Source organism: Carya illinoinensis, chromosome 9 (assembly GCF_018687715.1).
Source record: "Carya illinoinensis cultivar Pawnee chromosome 9, C.illinoinensisPawnee_v1, whole genome shotgun sequence".
NCBI classification, from domain to species: Eukaryota; Viridiplantae; Streptophyta; class Magnoliopsida; order Fagales; family Juglandaceae; genus Carya; species Carya illinoinensis.
Genome location: NC_056760.1, coordinates 41,016,935 through 41,034,240, shown reverse-complemented (window position 1 = coordinate 41,034,240; position 17,306 = coordinate 41,016,935). Strand labels below are relative to the sequence as shown.

General features: G+C 31.5%; 1 protein-coding gene across 1 annotated transcript; it reads left to right on the top strand.

Moving 5' to 3' along the window:
- The first annotated feature begins 25 nt into the window (after positions 1 to 25).
- LOC122277790 (probable anion transporter 3, chloroplastic) lies at positions 26 to 4,844 on the top strand. Its single transcript, XM_043087943.1, has 9 exons — positions 26 to 197; positions 324 to 778; positions 2,349 to 2,575; positions 2,911 to 3,259; positions 3,343 to 3,387; positions 3,640 to 3,786; positions 4,076 to 4,213; positions 4,343 to 4,376; positions 4,468 to 4,844. Exons 1-9 carry the CDS (start codon positions 53 to 55, stop codon positions 4,635 to 4,637), a joined length of 1,710 nt encoding a protein of 569 aa, XP_042943877.1. The 5' UTR covers positions 26 to 52; the 3' UTR covers positions 4,638 to 4,844.
- The last annotated feature ends 12,462 nt before the right edge of the window (positions 4,845 to 17,306 follow it).

Sequence of the window (17,306 nt, the reverse complement as noted above, 5' to 3'; positions counted from 1 at the left end):
GACTAGGTTTTCTAAAATGACGAGACTATCCTTTTGAGACCAAGTCTGAACTATGTGCGCCTATGTGGCACCTTTCTCTCTTTCTCACCAACCCCGGAACCGAAAATTGTTTTTAATTTTGCAACTATTTTTAAGTTTAATCCCACTTCTCAAGACTCCAAAATTCTTCCCCACCAAACATCTCCCGTTCTGTACTGGTAATATAATAATCGATGCTGCATCTAAGAAAATTATTTCGACTTCTTCTCCATCAATGCACATCTTTCTGATGGCTCTCTGACGAATAACATTCCTCTTCCCTCTCTGTTTTTTTTTTTTCTCAGAGGTAGTGAGCGAGCAAGCTTCTCCCATGGCAGCTCCAACATATTCCACATGCCCTTCGTGTTTTTTGAGCTCCAAGTCCAGTTTTGTCGGCTTTAAAAGGACCAATTTCGGGTTTGAGTCTGGACTCCGCGGAAAGCCGGTAAAATGGGAGTGTTTGTCACTGAGGTATGGAGGAAACACTGGAGGAGGAGTACTAGAGCGATTGCAGCAGTGGAAGGAGCAGAAAAAGAGATGGGAGGTGAGGTGTACGGCGGAGGGTATAGAGAGGGGGATGCTGATAGGAAGGAGAGGAAGGGAAGAATCGAAGGTGAGCGTGCCGGAGAGGTTCAAGGTGGTGGCGTTAATGGCGTGCGTCATGTGCCTCTGCAACGCTGATCGAGTCGTCATGTCTGTCGCCATCGTCCCCCTAGCTGCCAAACATGGGTGGTCCAATTCTTTCTTAGGCATTGTTCAGGTAATCCAAAGCTTGAAAATCTCTGTCTTTCTTGAAGTGATTTGATGTTCATTCGTTGGCTTTGTTGTTTCTGTTTCTCTGTTTTGGTTGTCTTTTTCTCTTAGTTTTCTGAAGACATGTTTCTTTGTATGAGAATTTGGGGCGGCTTTTAGTGGAGAGAGTTATGGTTTTTTCAGATAATCATATCGAAACCACCAGTAAAATTATTGTAAATTAAATGAAACAGCTTGAATTAATTTACTAATGAAAGTTTCTAGTAGATTAAACTCTTTTTTTCTCCTTTTAGTGGTAACTATGAGAATAGTCATCTCTAATTGATTCATTTTGAAGTGATTGACACTTAAAACTACTGCAGATTAATAAGTGAACTAAAAATAAGAAAATTTAATACGATTAAAAAAAGGAAATACTTTTAATTACAAAGTGAGTAATAAAAATAAATTTATAAACTGATATGACTTGACGTAGTATATCAAATTATAAAATACTTTTAACGTAAAATAAATCTAAAATATCATAAATCACATTAATTTATAAATTTATTTTTAGATAATTTTGTTCAGGTAACAGTTCCCTAAAGAAACATAAATAAATAGCATTGCTTTGGTGTTACTGCAAGTAAAAGTTCTAGTTTCGTGTCTTGCCAAACTGCTTTGCATTGAAAATCAAAGTAAAAATATGTGGTGGTTGGGAAAGCAAGTGAGTACTCGTGGGACCCTACTGTATATAGATAGATAGATAGATAGATAGATAGATACCAATAAATGGAAAGAAAACTCTTTTTTTTTTGGCCCTTTTCTCATCTGCTGAAAGGAAACTTCCCTATTTGAAAAAGGGATATTTAACTCTTGACGAAAACTAAGAAGTAGGTATGCTTGGTGGAAGGCGTCCGACTCTGACCCAACTCAATCCTTGATTCCTTGGGGGTCGATAGACCCAAATTTACACTATTTTCATCACATTATTGACTTATAAAATAGGGGAAAAAAAACCTTCCTTTAATACAGTTAATAATTACACATGAAGAACCTCGTGCCCTCTCATGAATTATATTGAAATAGTCTGAATCTGACAAGAAAAAAAGGTTTTAGATAACAAATTTCTATATATATGTGTGCCGTTTGCGTAAATTTTCTGATAACCACACTTGTGTAATGCCAATGAGGTGCTTATCTGGAAGCTCACAAATCTATAACATCTCGTATACGTTGCAACTTCACTTAGAATTTAATATGGGTAATCGGTCCAAATAGAATTAAACAAAGGAGAGTCTACTAAACAAGCTAACACGTTAATAGAATTTTTCAGAGGGGTAACAAAGGTGTTGTTCTTTTGGACCTGTTCAACAGTCATTCGTGGGTCCATTGTCTAAAATCTGTATTTTAAGATTGCCAGAGTAAAATTGTGGCTTCTCCTTGTTTCATGCTAGGAATACATAAAATCCTTTTATCTAAGCATTTCTTCTTTCTTTCTTTCTTTTTTCTTTTTTGTGTCCGCTAGTGTTTTGTGTCTAGACGTTGATGTTAAATTGACATCCTAACAAATTTTCTGTGAATATTACATGTTAAAGTCATCATTTCTTTGGGGATACATATTTTCGTCGTTGGTCGGAGGAGCATTGATAGACAGGTATGGAGGGAAGAGAGTGATCGCAGCTGGTGTGATTTTGTGGTCTTTGGCCACCCTCCTCACCCCTTGGGCTGCCAATCACTCCACAGTCTGTCTCTTGGCTGTCCGTGCATTCTTTGGATTGGCTGAAGGTGTAGCTCTACCCTCCATGAACACCCTTTTGTCAAGGTAATGCCTCCTTGATTCTAAATGAATTTTTTTTGTTTTGTTTTTGGACTGAGGCCAATCACATGTTTGTGGCCATGTTCAACTTTGCATATGAGATGAGCCAGTTCAATCGGTTGACAAACTTGCTATTTCCCTCAGCTGAGGTTGAACAATGTAGTAATTTTATTTCTTTTATAGGCATATTGGCTCCAACTGTGTATCTACTAATTTCTTTGCATTGTCTGTTGGTGGCAATATTTTGAGGTGGTTAATGGGCCAGGTTCAAGAAGGGATTTTGCCACCCTTATATATTCCCTATAAGTTAAAATTTAGCTGAGCTATTCTTACTTGTTCAGGTGGTTTCCAAACCATGAACGAGCTACTGCAGTGGGTCTCTCCATGGCTGGATTTCATCTTGGCAATGTCGCTGGTTTACTGCTGACTCCAATTATGTTGTCATCAATCGGAATTACTGGTCCTTTCATTCTCTTCTCATCTCTAGGGCTACTCTGGTTGACCATGTGGACAAATGGAGTTACAAATGATCCCAGAGAAAACTATTTTATTAGCAAATCGGAGCTACGACTAATCCAAGCTGGGAAAGCCGACTCTCCAGTGAATGATGGAAAGCTCCCACCCATAAGCCTCTTATTATCAAAATTACCAACATGGGCTATCATACTTGCTAATGTGACTAACAATTGGGTGAGCTGCTTCTCTTTAATTTACTCATTCTCTGTGCTAAATTTTCATAATTTTTATGAAGAATCTAATGTTCCATTTTACAGGGATACTTCGTTCTTCTCTCATGGATGCCTGTTTATTTCAAGACTGTATGTAATCGTTTCCTCATTTTCTACACTTTATACTGCTATTCTATGCATGAAGTATGTCTGATAATATATAAACATCGACTTATTTTTGCTTCTACCGCTTTTTTCAAGTAATTTAAGAAATATTATTTAAACCCTCCTTCCCCACGGAAAATAAAAAGAAACTCAAAAACGTTTCCTAGTGTTGACAATGCACTATAAATAGTGGTGGGTGTTTGACACTAATTCTATCCTATTTTCTGGTGTTTTTAGGTATTTAATGTGAACTTGAAGCAAGCAGCATGGTTTAGTGCTGTTCCATGGGGCACAATGGCGATTTCTGGCTATATTGCAGGCGCAACATCAGATTACTTAATCAAGGCTGGCTTCTCTTTGACCTTAGTCCGAAAGATAATGCAGGTACCTCCTCTGTTTCATCCTGTAGTAGCACATTGTAGTTCTGATACGCGAGTTTCCTGCAAAATGGGATTTTGATTTTCTAATTTCTTTTCTGAGTTTATGTAAATGTTAATAACTGATTAAAATAAAAGTTTGAACTTTAGCAATTCACTCTCAACTCTTTGTTAGCATAATCAAACTTCTATATGACCATGATGTTACCAAAAGTACCTCTTAAATGTGTATATCTACACATTCTTTCCTCTTACATAACTATCACTATACTGATGCATGATCTTTAAATAATCAGTCCATCGGTTTCATCGGGCCTGGGGTGTCATTGCTCTGCTTGAATTATGCCAATACACCTGTAAGCGCAGCGGTACTGATCACAGTAGCCTTGAGCTTGAGTTCCTTCAGCCAAGCTGGCTTTCTCCTCAACATGCAAGTAAGTTTCATTTTTTCAGTTATGAGAAACTGTAAAACTTAAACCATCTTTTAGATAGTAAACTGTAGCAATTTAGTAGCATTAATGCTAATTCAATTCTAACTCAACTACTGTGGTTTCTTTGATCAGGATATAGCTCCTCAATATGCAGGATTTCTGCATGGTATGTTGTTGCCCATGTATTCTCCGTCAGTTAAGATAACGATTCTTTTACCTTATTCAAACAAATTTTGGTTAACATTCTTCATCAACAGGGATATCAAACTCGGCTGGAACATTGGCGGCGATAATCAGCACAATCGGAACGGGTTATTTCGTACAATGGTTGGGATCTTTCCAAGCATTCTTGACTCTCACCGCCATGCTCTATTTCCTGACAGCCATATTTTGGAATCTGTTTGCTACCGGAGAACGAGTCTTCTAAAATGAAAATCAAACATTCTAGTATCCTTCCATTCGATAGCATAAGTCGAATTTTGAGTGAAATTTTTTGGTATTAATGGTATAGGTGATTTGTAATTTGATCATGTAAAGTCCAGTCATTTGTATCTCTTGCAAGACAACAGTATGTTACTTGCCATTTTCTTTTTTCCGTATTCTGCTCTCTGACAGTATATATCTCATTTGTTTATAAGGAGAAATTGCAATCATGTTAGAATATAATACCAATAAATAAATTTATCTCTTTTCATTAGTATAAACTTTTGGTACGAGTGATGATTTTACATTGTATGAGAGCAGAGGTCTGAGTTTGAATTATGGCTCTATGCTTTATTTTATTTAATTAAATATTTCACGTGTTGGGTCTACTTATTAAGAGAGTTTGACTCACACATGAGGCGAGTGTTAATAATATAATACAATTAATTAAATCTGCATCTTTTCACCTGATTAAGTTTTTGAAACAAATTGTAATTTCACAATATTCTCTAAATTTAGATAAATTCCCCAAGAAATGATCAGTTTCATCATCTTTCCTAAATTTTAATATAGCAACAATGCCCACCCTTTTAGAAATTGTTGAATTCATTTATAAGAGAAGAAAGCACTAAGATTTATTATTAAAAATCGCCTTGTACTGTATTCAGGAGACAACAATGTATAACAAATGAATAGACTGAATCAAGTTTGGAGGAAATATTTGTTCTCAGCTATTGTGCTTTTTATATATGATGCTAAGAAAACTGAGTAAATTATATTTTATTGTTCCATATCTTATTAAAAAAAAAATTATAAGATACTATAAGATTGGCAAAATTTATATAAAATATGAATTAATACATAAAAGGTATGAGATTAAATGGTCACTTAAGTACACAGCATGAAATATAAGTTGTGTTCCTTTCTTGTGATAAAATATATATAAATAATTCTATCTGAAGATCTTTAAATCAATATTTTGAATACCGTATCGGATGTTGTACCGGTCAAGGCACTAAAACAAAATATTTCGGTATTGGTACTGTTTTGGGATAGTCAATATATAAATAAATTATATATATAAATATATATAAATTATATTTCAAAATAATAGTTTATATATGAATAAATTATATATAAATACATATATATATATAAATTATAAATAGTCTGGTTTGAATTGAGAGTCAAAAATGAGATTACAGTTTGAAAAAATGAAAAAAAAAAGATAAAGGCCGAAATACAGGCCAGTACATGCTGAAATATGGGCTGATACGAAACAGGTACAATACTTGTACCAAACCAACGGCTGGTACGGAATATACTAATCGGGTACGATATTAAAAACAATGCTTTAAATTACTCGCTATTTACGTTCCATAATTTGATTTGAAAGATATGATGTATGGTTTAAAGTCCTTCAAATAACACTTACTCAATATTATATATATATATATATATATATATATATATTTATGGGTTTCAATTTCTACTTCTCCATATAAATGATCATAAATTTAAACTAATTTTAATAGTTAAAAACACTTCACATTCTTTTTATCTATATTTCATCTTCTTTTGGTTGAGCCACACCATCCATTCAAGTGTTAAATGATTAAATTTAAAATAATTTGAAATGTTATAAAATTTTAAATATCGAAAGCACTCGTTTATAATATTTAATTTCATGATCTTCTTTTATTTATATGTATTTCAACTAAATAATCGAAGAAATTCATTTTTGACCAACTTTATAATGAGGTAATTATAAACAAAACTAAGTGAATGGGATTATGGTAGTTAATAGAGTTTTTTTCATAAAACAGATTTTAATTGTAGAGATTTACTCTATTTTTTTAAATAACCCTTTTCTGGCGATCGAGGGAATACTTTTTATAAACGGGGAAAGAGTTTTAGAGTTACATATATAGATCTCAAAGCTAAAGCCTTTGCAAAAATCTTATGCTCTAAAATCGTATAATAATTGTTTCAAACTATCTCTTATAACAAAAAAGTAAAATACTGGTGTCGATAGGGAGAGGAAGTCTTGTTTTATCCCAGCCAGATACATATTCCGTATAAATTCTTTGGCAAAGGAAAAACTAAGAGGCATTTTGGCTTGAAAAACACTTTCAATCTATCTTATCTCAGCATTATAATTTTTTTAAATTCACACATAAAATATAATAAATAACTTTTCTAAATCACAATTCAACGTACTTTTTAAAATTTTAAAACAATAATAATATTTAAATAATATTTTATTCAACTTTCATCTAAAACTATTTCATATTATCTTATTATTTAACAGCCTCTAAGTGAAAAGAAGCATCTATACAACAGCTCCCAAATTTGCTTAAGCATCAACCAAGCTAATCTCTTCTATGTTGGTATGAATTAACTCAAAAGGAAATAAAGAATGGATGCTAAGTATGTTAGTCCACATTTCAAAATACTTTCAACAAGATTCTTCTTTTTTGTTAAACCACTTCTTAGCAAGTAAAGAATTCTCCACAACTAATTCTAAAACAAGTTGAGATGGAGAGAAAATTCATACATGCCCTAATCTATTTTGGGGTTTCAAATTACCAGATTGTGAGACTTTTGTATAATTTTAATTTTTGTGTAATTCTAAAAATCCTAAATTAGTTTAATACTTTGCATCATGTCAGATGTTTCATTTTTTGCTGAGACCATGAATGGTGATGATTGTGCTAGCGTAGGTGATCGTAATACATCTTCAAGTTTCAACACTAGCACTATATATTGCTACCTTCCTTACATATACCCTTACCCCTACACTCATGAGTCCACCAAAGAATAAATTCGTTTCCATCAGGTGGGAATATTTTATCAAATTAGAGAGTGGTGACTCTAATGATCCACAATCAAAATGTGATAATTGTGGTGTTGTTTATAGATGTCACTATAAACGACATGTACTTCCCAGCTAAAAAATCATTTAGAAGAACAATGCAAGAACAGTCATCCTATAAGATATTCAATACTTGAAAAGAATCAGTCTAGATTGGAGATTAGACCTAAGAAGATGTCGGATGAGAGTAGCATGGGCAATAAATTGAAAGGGTTTGTGCAGTTTGACCTGGAGAAGTATAGGAGGAGTTTATCTTGTATGATCATTACATACAAGCTACCATTTCAATTTATGAAGGGTGAATGGTTCTAAGCCTACTATAAGGATTTGGAAGCTAGGTTTGACATTCATTTTTGTCACATGGTGGTAAATGATGTTTTTAAAATATACAGTCTGAAAAAGGATTTGTTAAAAAAGTTATTGAAGGGTCAAAGAATTTGCCTCACTACTGATACATGGACATCAGTCCACGATCTGAACTACATGTATTTGATTGCTCATTTTATAAATAGTGATTGGAGGTTACACAAAAAGATTTTTAAGTTTTGTTTAATCATCAATCATAAAGGTGATAACATTGGGAAGGTGATGGAGTTCATAATAAATGAGTGGAGTTTGGAGTGGTAGTGACAATAATAGTTGATAATGCCTCATCTAACGTTCAGGAGTTGGTTGCAAGAGCAAGAAATATGATGAGATTTGTGAAATTTTTATCGTCTAGACTTGAGATATTCAAGACCTTTATTTATGTTGCGTGTCTTGAATGTAAGAAAATATTGTATCTTGATTTCCTATAAGATGGAACTCAATATTTTTGATGTAGAAAATGATCAAACAATATATAAATTATGCCTTTGATGCCATAGGTGGCGAGGACATGCAATCCATCTACCACTTTGATGGTAACGAATGGAGCTCGAGGCAGCCTAATGATGTTGCTTGGGAGAATATTCGGGTTTTTGTGAAAAAAATTTAGGCCTTTTTATGATTTCATATGCACCATTTCTAGGTTTTTAAATGTAATATTCAATGAATATTGTAACAAGTTTGTCAAGTGAATGGGTAATTGGATGAAATGTGTGAAAGTATTAATCCTACTTTACGCATTATGGCATTAAACATGAGACTCAAGTATGATAAATATTGGAGAGATTTGAGTATGATCAATATTTTGCTATATGTCACTATTGTTCTTGGCTTGTGATACAAAATTAATGGAAAACACCAGCAAGAAGGGATGTCGGATTGTTGAACCTAAGATTTCAAGTTTTGTGTAATTATATATCTACACATGAATTTTGATGATAACAAATGAATTCAAAGAACAAAGGAGTCTCAAACTCAAGTTGTTTACACAATAGAGTCAAACACATCAAGGAAACAAGCATGAGCAAGAAGGGAACAAATTCACATTAAAGTGATAGAGTAATGTTGTAAATCTCTTAAAAATTCGAAATTAGGATTAAGACTCAAAATTAATATTTTATCATAAAACATTAAAATACATTTTCCACATGTGCATGAATATTTTGAAAATTAAATTTGAAAATTTTGAAAGATGATTGATTGTCATTTTTCACATGTGCATACCTTGATTAAAGGGTTGAATTTTGAAAATATTAAAGATAATTGATTATCATCTTTCACATGTGCATGTTTTATTTGAATATTTTCAAAAGTGATTGATGCTTTTTTTGACTTATGCAAAATGTAAATGATTTTGTTTGAAAAATTTGAAAAGTAAAGTGTGCTCCTTTTGTCATATGTAAAAAGTAAAAGATTAGGTTTGAATTTTTTGAAAAGTAAAGTGTGCTCCTTTTGTCATATGCCAAAAGTAAAAAATTAAGTTTGAAGTTTTTGAAAAATGAATGATGTTGTCTTTGACAATTGAAAAAGAAGAACCTTTTATTTGAATTTTTTGAAAAAGTGAATGATGTTGTCTTTGACATGTGAATCTTTTTAAATTTGAATATGAAGTCTCATATGCCTATAAATAGATCATTTGAGAGCTTTACAAAAACAACATCCAGAGCATACAACATTCATTCAAAGCTTTCATTCTCTCTTCTTTAAGCATTGAGCCTTAATCTTTATTCATTTTGAGAGATATAATTTGCGCTATATTGTTCTTATTTCACTCATTGAGGAGTGTTTTCTAATAACCTACCCACTATCAGCTCTTATATCAGTAAAATAGTGTGTATAACCCTTGTGCGTGTAGAAAGTGTAGAATAGTTGAATCACCACGTGTAAGGTGATTGCAAGTGTAGAGGGTGTTCTACATGGATCCTTTGTAGCGGTGTTGTTCAAAGGTGTAATAGGTTTCTATCTCCACCTGAAGGAGGTCAAATAGTAAATTTGGAAATCCTCAAGGGGTAGCTTGAGGCGAAGACGTAGGCAGTGGGGCCAAACCTCGTTAACATACTGAGTTTGCTTCTCTCTTACCCTTACTCTTTATATTTATTGGTATTTCGTATTTTGTTTATATTTTATATTGTTTATTTAATTTATAATTGTTATTTTTTTAATACAACTCAATTCACCCCCCCTCTTGTGTTAGTCATCTGGGCAACACGGATCAACTTGTGCTAAGTGTTAATTGCACCTTTAATAGGTTGTATGATGAGTTTCTACATTCAATGGCATTAATATAAGGAAAAGTTGGGGGGGGGGGGGACCGCAAATCGACCGATACTTGGTTATTTATGTATTTTTTATTTTTAAAAAAACTTAATGGTTAAGAAAGTGTTTATTAGTGAATTGTTTTTTTTTTAAAGAAAAAAACATGTTTCAAGATGTTTAAAAAAATATATCAAACAAAAAGAAAATATTTTTACTCTTATTGATCCTGCTATCGTTACCTTTTATCGGTACCGGTAACAGGACACCTCCTCCCAAAGTCAGTAGGCCGAAAAGGCATAAGTGGGGTATGAAGTTTGACGATACCACAAGATTCAAAATAATTTAGATGTCCAATCGAACTTAGATACTTTTTGGCAGAATTACAACCGTATATGAAGGAATTTGATATCTTAGCCTGGTGGAAGGTAAATGTCATCCAGCATCCCTTTTTGGAGAGATAATCTGCAGTGTTTTGATTATCCCTATTTCTATTGAGCGAATTTCTCAAACAACATTAAATATCCAATAAATATTACAAGATTCATTTTATATGTCTATAACTCTCACACTTGCTCTAGAGTTTACATTGAGCGAGAAGGTTATAATCAGGGTCGGCTGATCCATAAGGTGAGTTAGGTGGTTGCCTGAGGCCCCACAATGAAAAAATGCCCAAAAAATACTAAAAAGTTAGTTATTAATTTTTTTTAAAATTTAAACTAAACAAGGAGAAAAAAAAATTAATTTCAACTCTACGGTTTAAAAAAAAGAAGAAGAAACAAATAGATAAACTCTACAACTTCACTTGGAAAAGCCAAAAGTCACAATAAATTAAGAAAAAAGTGTTACAATCTCTATCAAAAAAAATTTAGAAGATATAAAAACTCACTTTTTATACTTGAAACGGTTGAAAGTTACAAATTTTATTTCATCTCTTAGCTTGTGCTCTAGATTCCATTATTTAATCTCAAACTCTCTTACATTCATCTTGCTCATATTTGGCATTGGCCGCCTCTCTCATCGCTGCATCGCACTTGCAAGACGTTGAACAATTGTCTCTGTTGTGCTGTGGTCAATGAAGCCGAAGGTAATAATTTGAAAATTTTACTTTATACAAGTACTACACAATAAACTTTTATGGTTATAAAGAAGAAACATTTGTGTGGATCAACCGGCCCTATCTTCAAGCCTCAGTCAACATTCTTTCATTTTATTTTTTGTCTTCTTCTTCAACATTTCAACCAAAAGCTTTAACAATTGAAATTTGAATTCACATGGCCCATGGGCCATGTATTCCTTGACTATTTTTTATTTTATTTTTTCAATTTCTCTAATCAAATCTTAATTTATTTATTTGATTTTGATTGTTAATATTAATATATTTTATTTTATTATGCAGATTAATAGTTTCATATAAGAGTGAAACTCATTTGTTATTTAGAGTGAAGCCCATTTGCTAAATCAAGTTCAATTGGTTTATGTTAATATTTATTTTATTCTAGAATATTCATAAGCATAGTAGAATTTATATAGTAGATATTGTTCTTTTTTACTATAAAGTCTAATAGAAAATATGCATCTAGATATGAAAAACTTAAAAAAAATAAGAAGAGAAGAATAGAAAAATTGATTGAATCCTAAAAATGATCTTTAAATAAATTTGTTACTAGCAATAAACAAAATATAATAGAAAACTTAGGTGAAACATGTGACGCCCCCAAATTCCGTTTGGGATCGGATGAACATTTGAAGCGTCGAGACATGCAACAAAAGGTTACCTGCCCCTGTTCATGACATATAAGATGCAATGTTCCTAACATGCATCTAACAATATGCAATATTCGCAGCGGATAAATCTTTTTCTTTAGCAATACTATGCATCAAATTGAAAATATCTCAAATACATAAAACATACTTCATACATAAAAACCCATTGAACAACTAAGATCACAATACTAGTCTAAAATGGTTATGATCCAAAAAGTACTAGAGATGCAACTCAATCGTACAAGTAGTAATTTACGTTAATTACTATATTAACATTGATGTCGCACCGTCGCTTAGTCAACTATGTCTAGTTGATTGATTCTCCTTCAGGTCTTATAACAAGATCTACCATTCGGGGGGAATGGTAGTTGGGACTACCAAAATGAGATTTGATTACAAATCTCAGTAAGTTAACAAAAAAACTTCCACACAAGCTAATGATGCATGGATGATAGTAAAAGCATAAATGCATAATTAAATTCATAAGTAATTAAAGCATAACTTGGCGTACAACATAGCATAATTGACATAACTTAAATTGAAACATGAACTGAACTTGACTTGACATGAACTTGATCTGAAACTTGATTTAGCATGCACTTGCTCTGAAACTTGAATTAACATGAACATGATGTGAAACTTAACTTATCATGAACTTGTTCTGAAACTTGACTTAACATGAAAAATACATACTCCACAGTTGTTGTGGCCCCATATATTCTACGTGTAAATAAATACTCCACAGTTGTTGTGGCCCCATGTATTCTACACAAACTTGACTTAACATGAAAAATACATACTCCACAGTTGTTGTGGCTCCATGTATTCTACGTGTAAATACATACTCCACAGTTGTTGTGGCCCCATGTATTCTACGGAAACTTATTCTTTAACTGCTTAAATACATACTCCACAGTTGTTGTGGCCCCATGTATTGTACGTGTCACAATTGCTGTGTCTCACGTAGTATATGCATCACAATTACTGTGACCCCATACATAAGTAATCAAGATGAAACGTGACTGAAATATGAAAGGACTGAAGCCCTGACGTAACATAACGTGACTTGAACATAACTTGAAATACATGACCAACTTGAGATAGAAATATTTCGTAACATGGCATAACATATAATAGACAACATATTTAACATGACATACTTGCAATAGTGAATATTACATGACTTGACATACATGTAATATATGGCATACTTAGCATGATGTATTTGTAATGTACAACAATATATGACAGAATATATTATGTAATAGATAAAAACTGATGACAGAATAAATTCTGTATAACAAACAATTACGTGATGACTTGGCATGGCATGACATATATTATAACACACATACATATACTGTAGTTCCTTTACTTAGCACACATACACAGTAGACTGCTAGTAAGTTAAAAGCTAACTTACCTCGATCTCCGCGTTTTTTATAAAACCTCAAGCGCGATAACGAGGAACTGTAATTAGTGATTCTAAAAGTTAGCACTAAATCACTAATAACTTGAAATATGAAAAATACTAACTTAAAGAGTAAAATTTTCATTTTACTCTCTACATGTAGGAAAATGACTGTTTTACCCATAACTTAAGGATTTTGCATACTAACTCCAAAAGTCACCAAAATTTACATATCTCATGTAAATTTTATCTTCAACTCAAATATCAATTTAGAAAAATTTAAAACTAATCACAACTATTAAAACTCCATAGGGCCAAAATTCTCATATGCTATTTATATTGATTTTTGTTTCTAACTTGTTTTGATCAACCTTTTGATCTATGACTTATAAATATGTGATTTTCAAAATAAACCATCACATGGTTTAAAAAGATGTCCTAAAACATATATAAGCTTCTAATTCAAGATCACATGGTTAAAAATGAACCAAAACATAAATTTAGCCAAGAACATCCACACTTTGGCTTATTTGAATATCTCCTTGCATAAAATTTCATATCTTTGAAACTAACATCAAATATCTTCAAAATGATAGTATAACATGTATATAAGATGCTTAGGATCCTCCAATAAAATTATCAAAATCATTGGAATAGGTTTAGACCACCAAAGAGTTAAACTTTCTCAAAACAGAAACTGTTTTTCCTCTTCCCGTTTCTAAGTTTCTAAATATAAGAAAATATTTCATCAAAACCTTTAATCATGCAAAACTCCTTAACCAATAATCATATACACATGTTAAAAATACTCTATAAAAATTTTGGACCCATATCTATCCATTAGCTTGGTCAAAAACTCCAAACTATAACATATTCTCCAGTTTATCTCCCAGAATGACCTTTCTATAGTTTACATAATATTTGACTGACCAAATGATCTTCAAATGAGACAAATAATATATCCACGTAAACTAGACTAAAAAAGAAATAACTTATGTGAAGGAGACTTTATGATAAAACACTTACAAAAGCTTTGCAATGGGCGTGCAAAAGAACTCCTAAAAGCTGTCCGAGAGAGAGTGTTTGATATTCTTTTAATGGAAAGTGTAAATGAAGATAATTTCGTAGGGAAGGGTGGCTGGAGATACTTATGGATGAGATATGGAAGAGATGAGGCTGGAGTGAGAGTTAAGTGTAGGACTCTCTTACCCGAAGTGAGAGTTAAGTGTAGGACTCTCTTACCCGGAGTGAGAGTGGAGTGTAGGACTCTCTTACCTAATAATATCTACAAAAATCAACTCAAAATATTTTTACCCAATAATATCCACGAAATTAGCTTAAAATATTTTTATCCAATAATATACACAAAATTAGTTTAAGATATTTTTATCCAATAATATCTACAGTTTTGAACAGACGTTTCGCCCGAAATAATGAAAAAGTGTTATTGCGCCATAAGACTTTAAATAACTCTCCGACTCTAATGGCACAAACCATAATACATTTTGACACTTCTAACTATCTTTAATAATAAAAAACACACTTCTGATACCATAGTAAATAATAACACTAACTATGTAGTTAGACAAAAACCTATATGATTAATAGATTCGTGAAAACTTATAGAGTCTTCACGAGGTTCCTAAAGTCAATAGAAATTCCACAATTGAATTTCTAGCGGGCTATTACAAAACATTTATAGATGATCAAGAAATACACTAAAAAGGACCAAAAGATAACATAATAAATCCATAAATACAACAAAAAAGATGTGGAGATAATGAAACAATCCAACCAAATGGATCTAAGGATAGTGCTCAAACACGTACTGCTACTGTTCTTGCTGGAGAATTTGTGAAAAGTGTAGAAGAAAATAAAAATGCTGAGGATATATTTGATTATATTCTTTCAAATATTTATGACCATGCTCAATGGGAACACGTTAATATAAAATTAAGAGATTTATTAATAGAAAATGGTCCAATTAGATATAGTAATATAAATTTTCCTAAGGCTGAGAATTCTAGACATTTTTCTACTACATATTATATACAAAACTTGTCAAATGGGGAGAAACATGATAGAAAATGGTTCGTGTAATCAAAAGACTTGAATAGAGTATTCTACTTTTGTTGCAAGTTATTTAATTCAAAACCTAGTATAAGTCAACTAGTTAATGAAAGAACCAATAACTGGAAAAATCTTAGTGCTAAGCTTAAAATCCATGAAACAACCAATGAGCATATGACCGCTTGGTTTGATTTAGAAATGAGATTATTAAGAAATAAAACAATTGATAAAAATGTCCAAGAACAAATTAATAAAGAAAAAGGTCATTGGAAAAAAGTATTACTGTGAATAATTGTTGTAGTAAAAACCCTTGGTAAAAATAATTTACCATTTCGAGAACAAAATGAAAAGATCCGCTAAGAAAATAATGCAAAATTTTTAAGTTTGATTGAGATGATTTATGAGTTTGATCAAGTAATGTAAGAACACATTTGACGTATTCAAGATGGTGAAATCCATAATCATTATCTTGGGCATAATATACAAAATGAATTAATACACTTGCTAGCAATTGAACTTAAAAATCATATTATTAAAAAAAATGAAAGAAGCAAAATATTTTTCAATTATACTTAATTGTATCCCAGATGAAAGTCATCAAGAACAAATGTCTCTCGTATTAAGATGTGTTAATATTTTAACAAGCCTAATAAAAATAGAAGAACATTTTCTAGAATTTATTAAAGTAGATGATACTAATTGAAAACGTATTTTCAATGAATTACTAGATGCAATAAAAAAATATTGAATTTGATATTAATAATGTTCGAGGACAAGATTATGATAATGAGTCTAATATGAAAGGCAAAGAGCAAGGGGTACAAAGAGGATTACTTGATAAAAACTCCAAAGCATTTTACACGCCATGTGGTTGTCATAATATTAATTTTGTTATATGTGATATGGCTAATTCTTGTCCTAAAGCTATTTCATTTTTTGGAATAGTCCAACGTATTTATTTTTTGTTTTCTTCATCAACAAAGTGATGGAAAATTTTGCAGGATAATGTGTCGATTCTAACTCTTAAGCCACTCTCACAAACACATTGGGAAAGTCGAATTGAAAGTATCAAAATAATAAAATTTCAAATTTCACAAATAAGATAAGCTTTATTGCAACTAGCAAAAATGACTGAAGATTGTAAAATAAAAAGTGAAGCTAATTGTTTGGTAGCATATGAAATTAAGAACTTTGAATTCATATTAGGCATAACCATATGATATGATATATTATTTGCGGTCAATATTGTAAGTAAAAGTATGCAATCAAAAGATATGCATATAGATGTTGCCATTGATAAGTTGAAATGTCTTATTTTTTTTTTTCAAAATTATAGAGAAAATGGATTTAAATCTGCTATGATTTCATCGAAAGAGATTGCAATTAGTATGGAAATAGAATCAATATTTACAGAAAAATGAATAATTATAGAAAAAAACAGTTTGATGAAAATGTTAATAAAGAAACAACGTAATCTGCTAAAGAATCTTTTACAATTAATTATTCCTTATTTATAGTAGATCAAGCAATTTCTTCAATTCAAAATAGGTTTGAACAATTTCAAATATATGAAAATCTTTTTGATTTTTTTATTTTATTTCAAAAAAATGAAATCGCTTGATAATGGTAGTTTGCAAAAAAAAAAAAGTGTTTAGTCTTGAAAGCTTTTTGAAATAGGATATTGATGGTTTAGATTTATTTTTTGAACTAAAAAGTTTAAAAGAAATTTTACCAAATAGAAGAAAGCATTTCGATTGATATATTAAATTTTATAAAAAGACTTTATTCTTTTTCAAATGCATATATCGCTTATAGAATCTTATTGACAGAACCTATTACTATTGCTTCTGTAAAAAGAAGTTTTTCAAAATTAAAATTGATAAAATCTTATCTAAGATCAACAATGTCTCAGAAAAGATTAAATAGACTAG

Bases quoted from the DNA above. Each gene is read 5' to 3' on its own strand.
- LOC122277790 (XM_043087943.1), top strand. From the start codon at position 53: ATGTGCGCCTATGTGGCACCTTTCTCTCTTTCTCACCAACCCCGGAAC. The intron at 3,787-4,075 runs GTACCTCCTCTG...TTAAATAATCAG, and splicing joins TAGTCCGAAAGATAATGCAG to TCCATCGGTTTCATCGGGCC. The intron at 4,214-4,342 runs GTAAGTTTCATT...TTCTTTGATCAG, and splicing joins GCTTTCTCCTCAACATGCAA to GATATAGCTCCTCAATATGC.